The 15,416-nt window shown below is 41.2% G+C and overlaps 1 protein-coding gene across 2 annotated transcripts; it reads right to left on the bottom strand.

Moving 5' to 3' along the window:
• Positions 1-1,157: 1,157 nt before the first annotated feature.
• Positions 1,158-5,505, bottom strand: LOC125880897 (carbonic anhydrase 4-like). 2 transcript variants are annotated; one of them, XM_049563717.1, is made up of 9 exons: positions 5,447-5,505; positions 4,595-4,667; positions 4,468-4,494; positions 4,200-4,370; positions 3,800-3,945; positions 3,615-3,710; positions 3,417-3,495; positions 3,153-3,316; positions 1,158-2,617 (listed from the first exon to the last, which is right to left on the bottom strand). In XM_049563717.1, the coding sequence occupies exons 2-9, from the start codon at positions 4,665-4,667 to the stop codon at positions 2,438-2,440; spliced, it is 936 nt and encodes a 311-aa protein (XP_049419674.1). In that variant the 5' UTR covers positions 5,447-5,505; the 3' UTR covers positions 1,158-2,437. The 2 variants fall into 2 exon arrangements, with proteins under 2 accessions (XP_049419674.1, XP_049419673.1); XM_049563716.1 differs by lacking the exon at positions 5,447-5,505 and adding an exon at positions 5,330-5,362.
• Between the last annotated feature and the right edge of the window lie 9,911 nt (positions 5,506-15,416).

The raw sequence follows: 15,416 nt of genomic DNA, 5'->3' as shown, positions 1-15,416 counted from the left end.
CAAAAACAAACATTTTCAAATCATTCATAAATTCCCAAATGTAACCAAAAACACAAATTGACCATGAAACAAACATCCCCCTTATTCCGCGGTCTCACGCCATCTACTGAGCCTTTGAGGAAGTGCAGACCAGATTTTACTGCACATGTGCAATCCCCCCCATGTCTCAGCCTTCTCTTGAATAGCCTTGCTACACGCTCAGCGGGCGATTAGCCTCAAGCTTAGATAAAGCAAACCTACCAGCCAGCAGGTTTACTTAGGGTTACACTGAACTGGCTTTGTTTGACTGTGGCAAGAAATCAACAAATGGGACCATTCTGATGTGATTATTAAAAAGATATCATCATTAAAATGTTGAAGTTTTGAATATTAGTTGCCTTGTTGTGTTGTGTCTTTGCACTTTATCTCTGGATCTCAGAAGCTGCATTCTTGTCACCCGCATATGTCATGGTGCAGCCTTAAGACCTGCAGGAAATGATCTTTTTTTTTTGTTTTTAACAATAGATGGCATGCTGATCATTCTCCAGTGACAGTCCAGTATGGGTCATCCTAGATCAGTGATGTGCAGCATCACTAGGAATGCCCCTATGTCTGGGGGGTGACATACTTATCTCTGTGACATGGAATCTGAGAGTGCATCAGGTCACAAATAACCTCTGAGGAAGAGCACAGGGATAAGAATCTCCCACTGCCCTGTCTGTGTCCTTGATTTGTCAAATGATAAATATGACTTCACGCTGACATAAAAGTCTAGTCAACATTCAAGTTGTTCAAGGAAGTTTGGACAGACATATTTACTCTGTTCTTCAAATGTTTAGGTAAGCTGTGTAGTGGCTTGGGTCATTTGATAAGGGCAAAAGCGCCACACTTGCTTCCTCACAGACGTCAGTTATGAGGAAGCAAAGCGACTTAATATCAAAGTGTGATCGCTGAAGAAAAAGTACACCCTCTTTGATAAGAGCAGCAGCCTTTTATGTCATCTGTTTTGGGAAATTTAAGTTGAACTCTCCCAAAAGGCCACGTCTCAAGTGCCCGAACCAAGTTCAGGCCAAGAACAACAATAGGGATTAAATTTGATGCCGTTACACGATGCCATTGAAAAGAATACTCACCGGAAATGATCCACATTATTAAAATAAAAACAAAATGACAACAGATTGACATCAAATCATTTTAATTTAGAGATGCATAAGATCAAGAGCTCACAGTTCTGTCACATGTGCAAATAGTGCGAGGCTGAAGTGAAAAATGGAACATAGCCAAATCATTGTGATAAATAACGGTGTTCAGTCGACTAAGCGACTCCTCAATCCTTCATTACACCCACTATGGAAGCAGCACGGTCTCATTTAGTGTTCAGCTCGGCAATGTGGCTACATCTCATCTGCTGACAGTATCTGCACCGGTGAGGACAAAATAAAATCAAGGTAACAAAAAAAAAAAAAAAGGAATAAATAAAAGGAAAAATCTCAAATTAAAATCTAATTAACACAGACTTGAGTTTTAACCCTAGGCAGATAAAGGCTAGCAGATTTTAGAGTAACTAAATACTGACACACACTGATTACACTGCAGGATTTGTAAAGTACCATTACTACATCTTCCCGGTAAACTTGTATAGATAGTGCATCCCTTTGTCAGGTGCCTGAATGTAGCTTTGGCAACTTAGAAACAGACTGAGCTATGTCTGACATCTCAGCAGAACATGCTGAATTCTTCATCTCATTTAACATGTATTAACCAAGAGGTGCAAACATACACAACAGATTAAAATCTGACTACAGATAAATAATTGCTTACAGCTGGAAACGATATGAACTACCGCTAAGAGGAAGGCAGTCATCACATATATTATTATTTTCCTGATAACAGTATTAATAGTGCATAGAGCTACGTTGGAAAGCAACAAGGTTCTTGTGGTGGCAAGGCTGAGTTTTGCTTGAATGTGATCTCAAGTGCATACTGCGCCCTACACGCTGAATTTGAGGCATTTATAAGTGTGTACTTTATATAGTAACAGTATGGACGATGGTAAAGTCAGACAAACCATAGGAAAAGGGGAAGGGTGTGGAGATAGAACAGTGACAGTGAGTTTTGGGAGTGAAAATAAAATCTAGCAGTGAAAACTGACACTGAAAAATAAAGCAGGCATTAAAATGATATGCACTGTTTTTTTCCCCATTTCATTTTTTTCCCCCCATCAACATAAATATTCTTTAATGCTTGTTCTATTTTTCAGTGGATTTTCGTAATTGCCCATGTTTTCTTGAACCAATGCCAAATCTTATTCTTGATGCCAAAACTTCCTGTTCTAGCTCCATATAAGGAAAGGTGACAAATGATGGTTAAAAAAAAAGAAAAAAAAAAGGGTGTATTCTTATTGCAAACAGCTTTCACTGGCTGAGACGCCACAACAACACCACAAACTTTCACGGCTCTAACTCTTGCCAAAAATAAGGCTCAGCGCCATCAGCCCCAGAGAGTAGCAGGTTTTGGAAGCGCCGGAGGTCGAGGGCTGTGTCTGCACAGGCAGGGCTGGCTGGATGTTCCTGTAGACGTTGACCTGGTAAGGTGATGAGGCGTTGCCGATGCGTACGGTGGAGTTGAAGAGGTTAATCTGGAAATAGAATGTTAAAAGGCTGTTAGAGCATTTGTGTTGACCAACCTGGGCTCTATTTTAGAAAGTAGGATTAGCGAAAACTCTGAGTATGTTCAGCCTGAGATGAGGAAACTGAGTTTTCCGTTCCATAAAGCCAGTTAAGCGTAGCCCTGAGTCACTTACTATGACAACATACTCCATGAAGGTAGATGGGTTTGACTCATCTAAGCTTGAGGCTAATCGCCCGCCGAAACATGGCGTGTCATGTTCTCTATTCAAGTTCAGCCCGCAGTCCTTTATTGCATGTCATTCCCTCTCTCTCCTGCCATTAAAGGCAACAAAAGCCCAAAAAATAATCATTAAAAAAAAGATACCCAGAGTTGATTGAGCTGATTCTGATCAGCTGTTCTGGAACCGAAAATTCATAGCTTCCCAGCTCAGGCTCAGTCAACTTGGAGAGATCGGGATTAGGCTCAGAGTTTGTTGAGCCCGCTTCCTGAAATAGGGCCCTGGCCATTGTACAAAAGACGCACCAGGAGGAAATAACACTCACTATATCCCTGCTGACTTTGATCGTGTCTTTGAACACAGTCCAAATCACAGCCTCGTTGCAAGTGGGGGTGGTCAAAGAGCCATGGTAGCGGAAGTACTTGGTGGTGTCCACTCCGACCAGAAGATCATTCAGTGAAAATCCCGGTGCCACTGTAGCACTGTCACCTGAGTGCAGAAACACAATCCCTTAACTGTAGCCGGTGCATTTTTATTCAAAGACATTAGATTAAATCCTCCACAATAAAAGAGCAAAATATCTCCCTACCGGCATTACTGATGCTGGTCAGGTAGGAGGTCAAGTTGTGCCAGCTTGCAGGTTGGCCAGTTGCATTACCTGACATTTCCTATAAAATGAAAACACTGGTTTAACTAGGCTCAGTTGTTTTATTTTCCAACGCTTACGAAACAATTTCTACACAGAACAGAAACTGGATGTGAAAACTTGTAATTAAAATGTTCTCACCTCAATTAGGAAACCAAGAGCAGCAAGTCCTGTTGAATTTGCAATAGCTAGAGTTGTGTTCCCATTAAAGGACGACCTGCTGTTCACAATGTGTAGCTGGGGAAGTGAAGTAGTAAAGAAAATATTACAATATGAATTTAATGGCAAAACTTGTAGCTGAACATGAAATGAAGACTGTACGCTACCTCCATGGGGTAGCGCTTGCCATTCACTGTGTGCTCAGAGCCGGGGACGGCGCTGCCATTACCCCAGTGCAAGTGGAACTGCAGGCTGTCATAGGCCTCAGGCAGGTTTCCTCCTGACACCCCAACATTGCTGAGGGTGACTTTGACTGGAAGAGGGTGAAAGAACAGAATGGATTTTTTTTTTTTTTTTAAATCAATTGGTTGGAAATGGGAAAATTATCCATTTTTTGTGTGTAGCCTACAATCCTGGCTTGTGACAGGAAGAAAGCTGACTGCATTTTTAAAGCCTGGAGAAAATCATAAAATCCTTTCAAATCTCAACACCTCCTCACATAGCCAAATACAGACAAAGCATCTGACACCACTTAAAAGAGGTTGTCTGTCTCCACCCTCTGCTTACCTGTCTTGCCAGTGTTTGAGATCTTTTGCATAGCTGACGTGCTACTGTAGTTGTGAAAGGTGAACGCAGTCAGGTTGGCGTTAGCTGTGGCGTTAGCTGTGACGATGTCAATGGGAGACTGGCGGCTGCCGTTGCAAAATTGAGGAACGATGGTTGGCCACTGAGTGTCATCTAGAAAAAAAAGGGAGAAAGACTTTTAGTAGCCGAAGAGGAGCAGTTGTTTTGAGGTGGTACTGTGACCGTTTAGTGATGGATGGAAATTACTCACTGCAGGCTGGCTCGTGATAACACCAGGCTGGAGGAGAGGGGAAAATGCATTAAGTCCCTTATGACAGTCGAAGAGATGCAACGTTTATTCAAAGACTCGATTTAAAAAATGAGGGGTGGGTACCTACCGATGGTGCCTGTAGCACCGTGGGTGCTGACCACGAGGGCGCACAGAGTGAGAGCAGCCACAAACCAGTTCATCTAAATTAACAGACAAAAAAAAAAAAAAAAAAAAAACTTTTCAGCAAAACAGTCGAGCACCCACATTAAATCATCGACAACAAAATGCAACTATAACCATGCATATTTCTTCATAAGAGAATAAATTCTCTAATGTAAGTGATTATGGGTTTCAAATTGTCAAATGCCGCCAATTCCACAATTACGCACACATTTTAAACATCTCATCCGCTTTTTTTAAAATCATTAAAATAAAAACAATTTAATGCACAACTTGTGGGTTTCAAATAGCATCACATAACCTGGGTTTCAAATTGGCTCAACATGCGCAATGCAATCAATTCGCCAATTACGCGAGGGCGCACAGAGAGAGAGCATCACTTCATGTAAGATGCCAAAATAAAAAACCCTCAAGTTTTTTCCTCACCAAAACAAATGTGCACCAACATTAAATCCTCGACAAGAAAATGCACCCATGACCATGCAAATATCTGAATAATTGCCTTTTTGTGTTGGGTTTCAAATTGGCAATTTGGCAAAACCAATTCTACAATTACGCACAAATCTTATATATCAGATCAGCTTTTTTTTAAAAAAAAAAAAAAAATTAAATAAATAATAATAATAATAATAATAAATCATTAAAATAATCACAATTTAATGCAGAATTTAAAAATGCCAACCCCCATAAAGAAGACGACAGGGACCCTTAAATTGCGCCAAAAAGCACGGAGCCCGTCTCAGACAATCAAGTCCGGCCGCAGCTGAATCCAGTTGACCAGAGCAGGGGAGTGTCTTACCTTTTGACGCACCTGGACCTCCTGTGTGTGTAAAAACAGCTGTGGAGTTTCATGCTCCCTCTTTTTATTAGCTCAACCCATCAGGCTGCTGCACTGACACCGCCTCTATGTGACATCTCAGCGGGCCTTAGGGCTTTACCTCCCTCGAAGAATGCACAGGGGCTGATAGATAAGCAGAGGACTGTGCGTTCAGAGGGAGTTTTTTTTTTTTTTTCAAAGAGTTATGTAGGAAACCGGTTGGATTCATGAACAGGAACTCTAAGTGTTGCTGGTAAATGTATATTGGATAATGAAATTGCAGCCAATTTAAAAATAGGAACACTTGAAATAAAGCTCAAGCATTTTCAGAAGCAGAAGCATCTCAGTTAAGTGTGTAGTATAATAAAAAATAAAAATATATTGTTACTTTATGTACCAGGAGGAAATGATATTAGCCATAAAAGGCTTTGAAGATGCCTCTGGGGCTGAAAAATGAAGCCAAAAACTACGGTTCATTGAAGGGATTGGCTCCAAAATCAATCCCAACAGACCCCCATGTTAAAATATCCAATTTATAAGCTGAAATAAACATGTTTACAGCCCGGCACAAAATAGTTTCGGTCTCTGTAGCTAATATCCACGTTCATGACAACTGTAGGGGGGTGAATTTTTATGTAATTCACTTTAAATGTCATAAAAGCTTAAAGGTATACAGAATTGACCCTTTGCTGAGTCCTGCCCCGCGTTCGCTAACTAGCTAGCTACTGAAGGTATAGCCTTATAACCTAATATTCGTTTACAGCACAGGGGGAGAGCAAAACACTATTTATCTGCACACACAGCAATGACACATAGCTGGTTGAAAATCAGGGAAGTTTACATTTACATTCATTGTCTTATATCTCGATCACCAATGATGTGGTGGTTCCTCAGGGAGCGTGACCGTGTCGCTCCATGCTCACTCCAACAGCTTGACAGATCATCACAAAGGGCGAGCGTAGCAAAGGGTCAGCTAAAGGCATGGCTGCTCAGACTGACATCTGGGTGCTGCCCCTTATTAAGTCACCACCACAACGACAGTATTGGTCAGGTAACGTAACCATGGCCCCAGATTACAGAGCATAGGCTTAGCTGTAGCTACTGCATGACATCTCCCCGACCTTAAGCAAAAAGCTGCTTTTGCATAAACCTAAGACAGGAGTCTGGACACAAACCCAGGGTTATGGTGTCATGGTCATGCACTTTGTACACCCACCATCCTTCCCACGTTTTGTTTCCTGAAAGAAATGTCCTTGAACATAACCCAGGCAGTGTTCATGTTGCCACATCCATCAAATAAGACAGCAGTTTGGTAACAGAAATGTAATATCTAGGAAACAGGGTAGTCAGGTGATGTGATGCTATTGTTTACTGCCTCTCTTCCCGGTACCAAAAGGCCCTGTCTGATCGTGAGTTGGCATAAAAGGACCTTTAATTCCTGAGTATTGTCCCGTAGTTTCATAGTACCTGAAGCTAATTATTTGTGATATGTTTCAGTCACATGTTCAGTCAAACCAAGATGTTCAACTTACAGAAACAGTTGCACATTTATTTTACTGAATGCCATGTGTGCTCTTTTACCAAAGCTCTGTTCTCAACTATACAAGCTAGGAAATCCCATCATTTGCATAAACTGTGACACATGGCTCTGTCGCTCTGGCTGCCTAAATACATTTCAGTTTGTATACTGTTTTCCTCCTAATCCTTTACTGCATCACTGCCAGACACAAATTTGCTGTTGGGCCCCTACTGCCACGCCCCTTATCTCTGTCTGCGTAATGCGTACATACCTTTTCACCTTTAAGTTTCTAATAACTGCAACCATGCAGTACTCCGAAATAAATGCTTAATTTGTCTGTGGTTATTTCGTCATTTAACACAACTGTGTTAAGAATGTGAGCTTGTAAATTGAAATAATAAAGCTGTTCAAAATAGATTTTGACAGAGTCTCGCTGTAAGACAGGGCCACAGAGAACTAATATAGCAGGACCCACCATCATTGATATTGTACATTACTTACAAGTTCCCTGATAGCTTTGCATTCAATAAAAAAATGTAATCTGGGAACATGGGTCAAACTGCAAAGACCAAATTGGGGAAAAAATCCCACACAAAGACTCTCTCAGGAGACTGTCTTCACCAAAAACCAGCATCTGTCATTTACGCGAATGCTTCAATATGCTTCACTCAACAAGCAACCCCTCGAGGATGTTTGCATAACGACTGTTTCTCTCAGTAGCAAAGGATTTCTTGAGGAGGAGATTGCGGTGCTCAAAGCATGTGACGCAGTTATTTCAAATGATTACAAAAATGTACACAAGAACAAACAGGCTGATGGATCTGCGGATAGTCAGGCTGGCAGAAACCAGAGAGACACCTCTCAACCAGATAGAGGATCTTTGATGTCATTCGAATGGCATGCTTCTTCTTCTTCTTCATTTTTTTTTTTTTTTTTAAATAGTTTCACTCCTGCATAATTGCCTTTCAAGATGTCATATCTTTTTTCCCTATGCTGCCTCAGGCTAGCAGCTCCACCTCTAGGTATTTTTGTTAAAGTATCCTGTAGCAATTATTCATTTATGAAACCTATTCACTTGACAGTTCAACCCTGAGAAACCAAAAGACGAGCATTCAGATTCTGTGAGTCTGTAACCAGAAACACAAGTAGGCTAATTTGGTTATATTTATTTTTGTTCAGATCATCAGCTAAGCTGATTTGCATAAATTTTAAAGGAAGTATTTTCAGTGTGACTCTCCATAATTATCATATTTTACAGTAAACACAGACGACCTTCAGTTGAAATCACAGCTTTGCACGGGATAATTTTAGTAAAAATAAAAGATGAAAATGTCCTGATTCTGCATAATAATTACAGTTTTGCTAATGCAGGCAGCAAAGATAAATAAGGGATTTAATGGATTAGCATAAATAAGATAAGAAGAACAATAAGCCATCTGTAGGCTGTGACTACAATGATGCAGGTAAAAACAATAATCAACAGCTACCTGCTGCAGATCTTGACCATTCACCTGCCAGATCGCACAGCCACAATGATCTCTGGCAGAGAAACATGTGAACAACATCGACATGTGGTAGAGCGGCTCGAGAAAATGTGAGAAAATGGGCATGGATCTACCACACCCACCACAAACCCAACCAGTATCAATGGGTTTTTGAGTAAGTTCTTGGTTAGATGCCTGAAATAAGGTCTGTGGTGTGACATAAAATACTTAAGTAAATACACCGCTCTTGAACACTGAAGCTTTTCCATGTCTTCAAAAGGCGCCCAACACAGCCTTACAGGCTTGTTGTGGTGGTGACGTTGTAATCATGAGACCATGATGTAGTTTATAACTTAAGCTTTTTATTTCTGTGTAAAAAAATCATTAGAATATAAAAGTAGTGCCAAGGGGGCGTCGGTGGCTTAGTGATAGAGCAGGCGCCCCATATACAAGGCTGTTGCCGCAGCGGCCCAGGTTCAAATCCAACTTGCCCTGTCCATTAAAGGCAAAATGGCCCAAAAAATATCTTTACAAACAAACAAACAAACAAAAAAAAAAGTAGTGCCAAGATGTACATGAAAACGTGTGTTGGAGACTAACACATTAAAAACTTTTCACACAGCTCCACAAAAACATTGTACATTTCTCAGGGTGCACCGGATTCCGATCTGGCTGCACCAGTGTCCTCTTGTGTGCACAGAGCAGCAATGAACCATTGACTTGTGGAGATAAAGACATAAAAGAGATAAAAACAAGTGCTCTGACAGCTGCTGATTCTGAGGTCTGACTGGATGGATATCTAAAACATGATACATCATTAATAACTTGTTGAATAAAACACCACAAAGTAAGTGTGGTAACAAGTCTGTACTATTTCTAGACATTTATATGCACAAGTATGTAAAAAGTCTTAGACCCCATTGTAATGTCATCTTTTCCAGGAGGGTGGTAAAGACATAGTATATAAGGGAACCCCCTCCCTATGGAGTCTAGACGCTGGTGGTGATAATGGTGGTGATGAGATAAGATGAAGAGGGAGCTGAGGATCAGGATGTGAAGAGGAATCGACTCTTGATAAGCTTGTCCTGGGTTCTGGAGGTGAATGGGGTGGAGGAGGGCATGAAGATTCTGCCTAAAATTAAAACTGACAGGAGCACAGAGGAGAACAGATTTCAAGTTTGGCAGCAGCAACATTAACGGCTGAGGGACATTGTGGCAAAATCTGACTGGCTAACACCCCTAGTCAGCTGATTGGTGGAAGTGGTGGGAGTGGGACAGAGAGAGAATTGTGAATGGATAGAGCATAAGGAAAGTCTTGAACTTATCAACCATCACTAATGTTAGCAATCATGGCTGAGGCCTTGTTCAGACTGCCAGCCCAGATTCATTTTTGAGCAAATCTAGATTGCTGCGATATCAAGATTGATTTTAGAAAGTCTGGGCAGCAGACAACACATGAAATGTGATGGAATGGGATCCAAACTACATTAGAAGGTGGTCTGAAATGCCATTCTGATCACATTTCTACAATCACATTTCTACAGCTAGAGTCCTATGTTGGACTTGGTATGCTGTTACCACAGCAACCAATGCAGATAGGTTGGTAATGTCTTGTCACTTGCAAGTAACAGTGCAGAAGGTCTTGTTGTAAAGATCTGATTTGAGAAACAAATCTGGTCTGCAGTCTGAACTCAGCCCAAGTTACTTGGAAAGTCAATTAGCCACACATATGACATACCAACAATGCGTGTGTATTCTTTTTTTTAAAGATATTTTTTAGGGCATTTTTTGCCTTTAATTGATAGGATAGTGAAGTGTGAAGGGGGGGAGAGAGAGGGAGAGACATGCAGCAAAGGGCCACAGGCTGGAGTCGAACCCAGGCCACTGCAGCAAAAGCCTTGTACATGGGGTGCCTGCTCTACCATTAAGCCACCAACACCCCATGTGTGTGTATTCTTAATTATATGTAATTAATGTAGACAGTAGCAGCTTTTATTCTTCGTGTGTTCATAGACTGTATAGCTGTTCACAGTTGGTGTCACCGGAAACAAAAGTAGGTGTGGGAGTGACAAGATGAGAAATGAGTCAGTGTTTCTTGGGAAAGTAATCATTGCCTTTCAGATCAGAAATGGTTCGTAATCCATTCCTGGACATCGTGGCACAGCGACAGGTAGAGGGGGGCGGGGAGAGCAGGTGACATGAAGGTAGGTGAGAGAAGGAGCATGTGTTGATGGTTAAGACCGAATAATGACATCACAACAGTCAAATCCTGACGTTAATTTAAGATGACATATTCCTCTAAGCATGTTTTTTCGCAAGCATGTGCATTTCATGTGATACCGTCAAGCAGGGAGAGTGGGTTTAAGAGAATGACAGACAGACAGACAGACCAGACAGGCAGGTGAAGATGAAGCCACAGGTGAGGGAGCGGAGGAGATTGGACCACACCTAAATTGGCCAGTTATGAATGCCATACCTGTCCACCCCTACCTATTCTCAGGAAAAATGGTTTAAAGATTGTTCTTGGCTGCGTAGATGGCAAGAGATGGTTTAACATGCAGTCAGAGAGAAGTAATCATCATCTGTGCACTGTTCTGCTAAACCTGTCGTGTGAGATGCAGAACTAACAAGTTCTTGAAATAACAGAAGGCAGAGAAAATGGTGTGAGGAAACTTGGCAACCCTTAGCTTGAAATAAATGTTTTAGTTGTAATATTTATCTTTTTATGCAGATGCAAATCTACCACAGAGGCAAAACAATCCCAGTATCCCAATCCCCTGTATTTACACTTAATATTTTGAGTGCATAAGTGCGTTCACACTGAGAAGTATGGAAAAATGCAGTGCATGATGAGTACCCGGATGGTGCACTCAAAACGGTCAAGAAGTTGAGTGTGGAACTATGGACACTCCTCGCCCTCAATGGTCGCCATCTTGGCTACGTAGTGGAAGGAGAGGGACCACTTTTCAAACTGAAAATGGCGGCTGAGGACTGTGCGACTGTGAACGTCCCTACATTGTACAAATACATGTGTTTTTTGCACTAAGCACCACTATACTGTTGTCGGGTATAAGCCAGCAGTGCTTATTGGGTTAATTTAGCAGTCTGTAATGATTTGGTACTGCGAACGATAACGTGAATGTTAATGCTAGTTTGCTAACTAGCTAAAAGCTGCACATTTTGACATTGTGGGCAAATGGTGGCAGTAAAGCTCCACTGGCCAGTTAAAATTAGGCATTAAAAGAAGAAGAAGAGGTTGAATATAATACGATATAATGGTTGTGAGGTGAAGTGCAACTGAATGTGAGAGGATGATAAATCGCTCAGTAGACCTCCGAACAATTTGTCTACCTCACTTCTGAAGTGATGGCTATGCCCTGGCAGCATACAAACAGCAAGCCAAACCTGTGACAATTTAATTACAAATTTATGACCCAGTGAGTCACCCAAGTACTGTTAATTAATATGAGGCCAGATGCAGGGTGTGTGAGAACAAAAACACTGAGATCTGATTCTGTTAAAACCCACATGATGAATTCAAGAATGTATTTCTGGAAGGAAAATGCTCTTTTGAGTGATTCAGACGTCCAAGGTCCATTAGCTTGTTCCTCCTGTTGGCATTCTTACAAACTAGCTTTTGGTGTTTCACCACACAAAAGGTAAGTAAACACAAAAGAATGATCATTATTTCCTGAGGGGAAAAAAAGTAATGATGACTCAATGTTGAAGAATGTCACCAACTCATTCCCAGACATATGCTGTTTGACTTTTGACTTGTGAAATACTGCTGCTCTCTCAGGAGGCGCTAGAAATGGAAAGCACCTAAGGTGTGGAGTGCCTTTGTTCAAACAACCAAAACGTTTGTCTAAAAAAAGACCCACTGTACCAAAAACCTGTCTGAAGTCTTGTTTCTCTGAAAATACAGATTCCCAGCAGTTAGACATCCCCATCGCCAGTTCCTGCAAATCACAGATGTGTTACATTTGTACATTATTTCATAGCAGAAATTTTATCTTTCTAAACAAGGCTGTGGGGAATGTTTGGTTAGGTTTAGGCACAAAAATCATTATGGTTAGGAAAAAAAATCATGTTTTGGTTAAAACACCAACATTTGGTTGCATAAAAACTGCTGGAAAAGCAGGAACAGGTCGATGAGAGACACCCACGTTTGGTGGCTCAAACCCTGCTTTGAAACTATAACTAACTGCATGGAGTGTGTATTTTTTGAGAAGTGGCAGGGGAATTGGATGGATCAAACATGCCAGGCTGTTCTAATGCCCTGTTCATATGTATACCTATAAAAAGTAATGCACAACAATTCGTATATAACCTATGTAATCGTGGGCCAGTAATTTGTGTATAACCCACCTAATCAGGAAGGCAGCAGTCACGAAGGAAGACGTATGCATTAGGAGACAGACTGGGGTAGTGGATGGGTCACAGACTTTCCCCTTGAGACCAGTGTTCTGAACCATGTGAAACCACGTGTGCTTTGTGTCATTTTAAGGTACATTGTCACCATGTTTCTCTTCCTAAACCTGTGATGCACTTTGCCTAAAGCTAGCTTATGTAACTTTAGTTAAGTACTTAACTTTACATAGCATGATAGCATATGAACCACTGAATAAGGGTACATTAAACAAGGACAGACCTTTGACCCGGGAGAAAGGTGTTTGTGTTCCATGTGAAACTTATTTTTTAAATGAGTTGTAAGTCACAAGAGTCAAATGGCATGACTAACAGCATCCCCAATCTTTTCCTAACCAAGGACTTTTGGTACCTAAACCTAACCGCCAACCCCCTACATAAAGATACAACGCAAAAGGCTGCCGAGGCGTCACAATATGTATGGAGCAGATCATGTCTCACCAGAGAGAATGAGCTCCATGGCGTCTCATTATAAAGCATCTTTATTCCATTAGTTGATTCTGAGGGAGCCTCACACGTCACAATAATACCAGGGAGGGGGTGAAAACAACCTGTTGGTGCACAAACAATGCCATGAACAGCTTTGTGTGTCATAAATAGTAGTTAGTAGGAAATAACTTTGTTGAACTGGCATGTCTGGTTGGTACAAACCTTAAGAAAGTATGTGCCACAGTGCCAATTGCCATCTCATCTGTCTGCCAGAGTATCAGTTTTGTTGTTGTTGTGCTGCTGTGGTTTTTTTCCAACTCAGTTTTTACCAAGTAACCTCAGGTCACAGGTGGCATCCAAAGTCATGTCAGTCTTTAGATTTAATCTTGTTGAGCTGACCCAATTTTGATTCATAGAGTCAGAAAAACAACACAAGGTGGCAGATAAAAACCTACCACTATTTCACATGCTTGTTAAATTGTTATAGTGAACACATCAGCTAACACAGTCACAACCAGTGGACATAAAGCAACATTTAGATTTATTTATAGTTTCTGGCCACCTGATTAGAGTCCAATATCCAATAGTTTATTCTCTTTCAGCTTGTTACAGCAGATGCTTGTTTTTTTTAGCTAGCAAGCTGCTAACTTAACAAAATGGTCATTGCTGGTTAGGTGGTATATAGCTGGGCTTCTTGAACATTCAGGATAGCAGTGGAGACTGGTCCACAGAGGTGGGACCAGGTCTCAAGTCACAAGTAAGTCCAAAGTCTTTGCACTCAAGTTTCAAGTTAAGTTGTGAGCAAACTATAATGCGCTCTTCATCAAATGTAATGTGTCTGTCTTGACATTTAATATAAAAGTAAATGTTGAACAGTAAATAGAGTACTTCAATGTGGTATGCAGCATCACCAACCTTAACATACTTTTCACAACTTTGGGCTTGGGGTATCAAGTTGTCAAGTATTTTCATGTCAAAAGGCTCAAGTCCAAGTGAAGTCACAAGTCATTGGTGTTCACGTCCAAGTCGCAATGTTTTTTTTGGCTTTTGTTGAATCTAAAGTCGTTTGTTTGTGAACCGAATCCACGTCATGTGGCTCGAGCAGTGTAAACTTGATGATTTTACATTAATGTGGCTTTTATCTAAAATGATAAATGCATTCATACTGGATATCTCAAGGCAATTGAATCGAACGCAACTGGACTTAGTTTTGTCTTAGAAGACGTTTCACCTCTTATCCAAGAGACTTCATCAGTTCATGCTTGTCGGACTAGGCTGGAACTAGTCTGACAAACTGGTGTGGAAAAACCCAGGTATTTAACCTCTGAGGAGGTCTTCACAAGGCCAATGATGCTCCAATGGTGTGTCAACAACGGTCGTCGAAACTCCTGCTGCACCGGTTGTTGGTTGGAGTCGTTAGAGTCACATGAGGCCATTTGTGAATGACCATTGTTTTTAGAGGTTAAGCTGTTAAATCTCCTGGGCAAGGATGAAAGGACAGCATTATAGGTGGGGGATAGGTGGTGTCGCATACCTCCTCTACTGAGAGATGGTTTTTCCAATTTCACATGGATGGCTTCTTTTATACCTTTTTCAAACATCTGTCAGATCAACTATGACCTGGATAAATGAGAATATCCACTGATTTGTAAATGATAGCAGGTCCATACCATTAAGTGATGGCATTGACCCTTTATGTGTTTGATGATCTGGATCATTGTTAATTATTGTATTCAGGGTGGCACAGTGATGCAATCACAGCATGTTCTCCCCCTGTCAGCGTGGGTTTCTCCGGGTTCTGCAACTTCAAAGACATGCAGGTTAATTGGTGACTCCAAACTTGTGTGAATGTAAGCGTGAATGGTTGTCTGTCTCTGTGTCAGCCCTGTGATAGTCTGGTGACCTGTCAAGGGTGTACCCTGCCTCTGGCCCAATGTCAGCTGGAATAGGCTCCCGCAACCCCTACCAGGATAAGTGGCTACAGAAAATGATTGACTTATATTTTGACTCTTGAAAGGTGTGGTACCATTTTATCAGCTTGTATTGTTCTTAAAAGTGTTTGATTTTGAATTAATGTACTGTTTCAAATTTC

This window comes from Epinephelus fuscoguttatus, linkage group LG20 (genome assembly GCF_011397635.1).
Source record: "Epinephelus fuscoguttatus linkage group LG20, E.fuscoguttatus.final_Chr_v1".
NCBI lineage: Eukaryota > Metazoa > Chordata > Actinopteri > Perciformes > Serranidae > Epinephelus > Epinephelus fuscoguttatus.
The sequence above is the reverse complement of the archived record's forward strand: the minus strand, read 5'-3'. Positions and strand labels throughout refer to the sequence as shown.

What these genes read in the sequence shown, in the direction of transcription:
- LOC125880897 (XM_049563716.1), bottom strand. An exon ending in GACCAGCATCAGTAATGCCG is followed by an intron (nt 3,317 to 3,416) that starts GTAGGGAGATAT and finishes TTCTGCACTCAG; the next exon opens with GTGACAGTGCTACAGTGGCA. An exon ending in TCAAAGTCAGCAGGGATATA is followed by an intron (nt 2,618 to 3,152) that starts GTGAGTGTTATT and finishes TTCTATTTCCAG; the next exon opens with ATTAACCTCTTCAACTCCAC.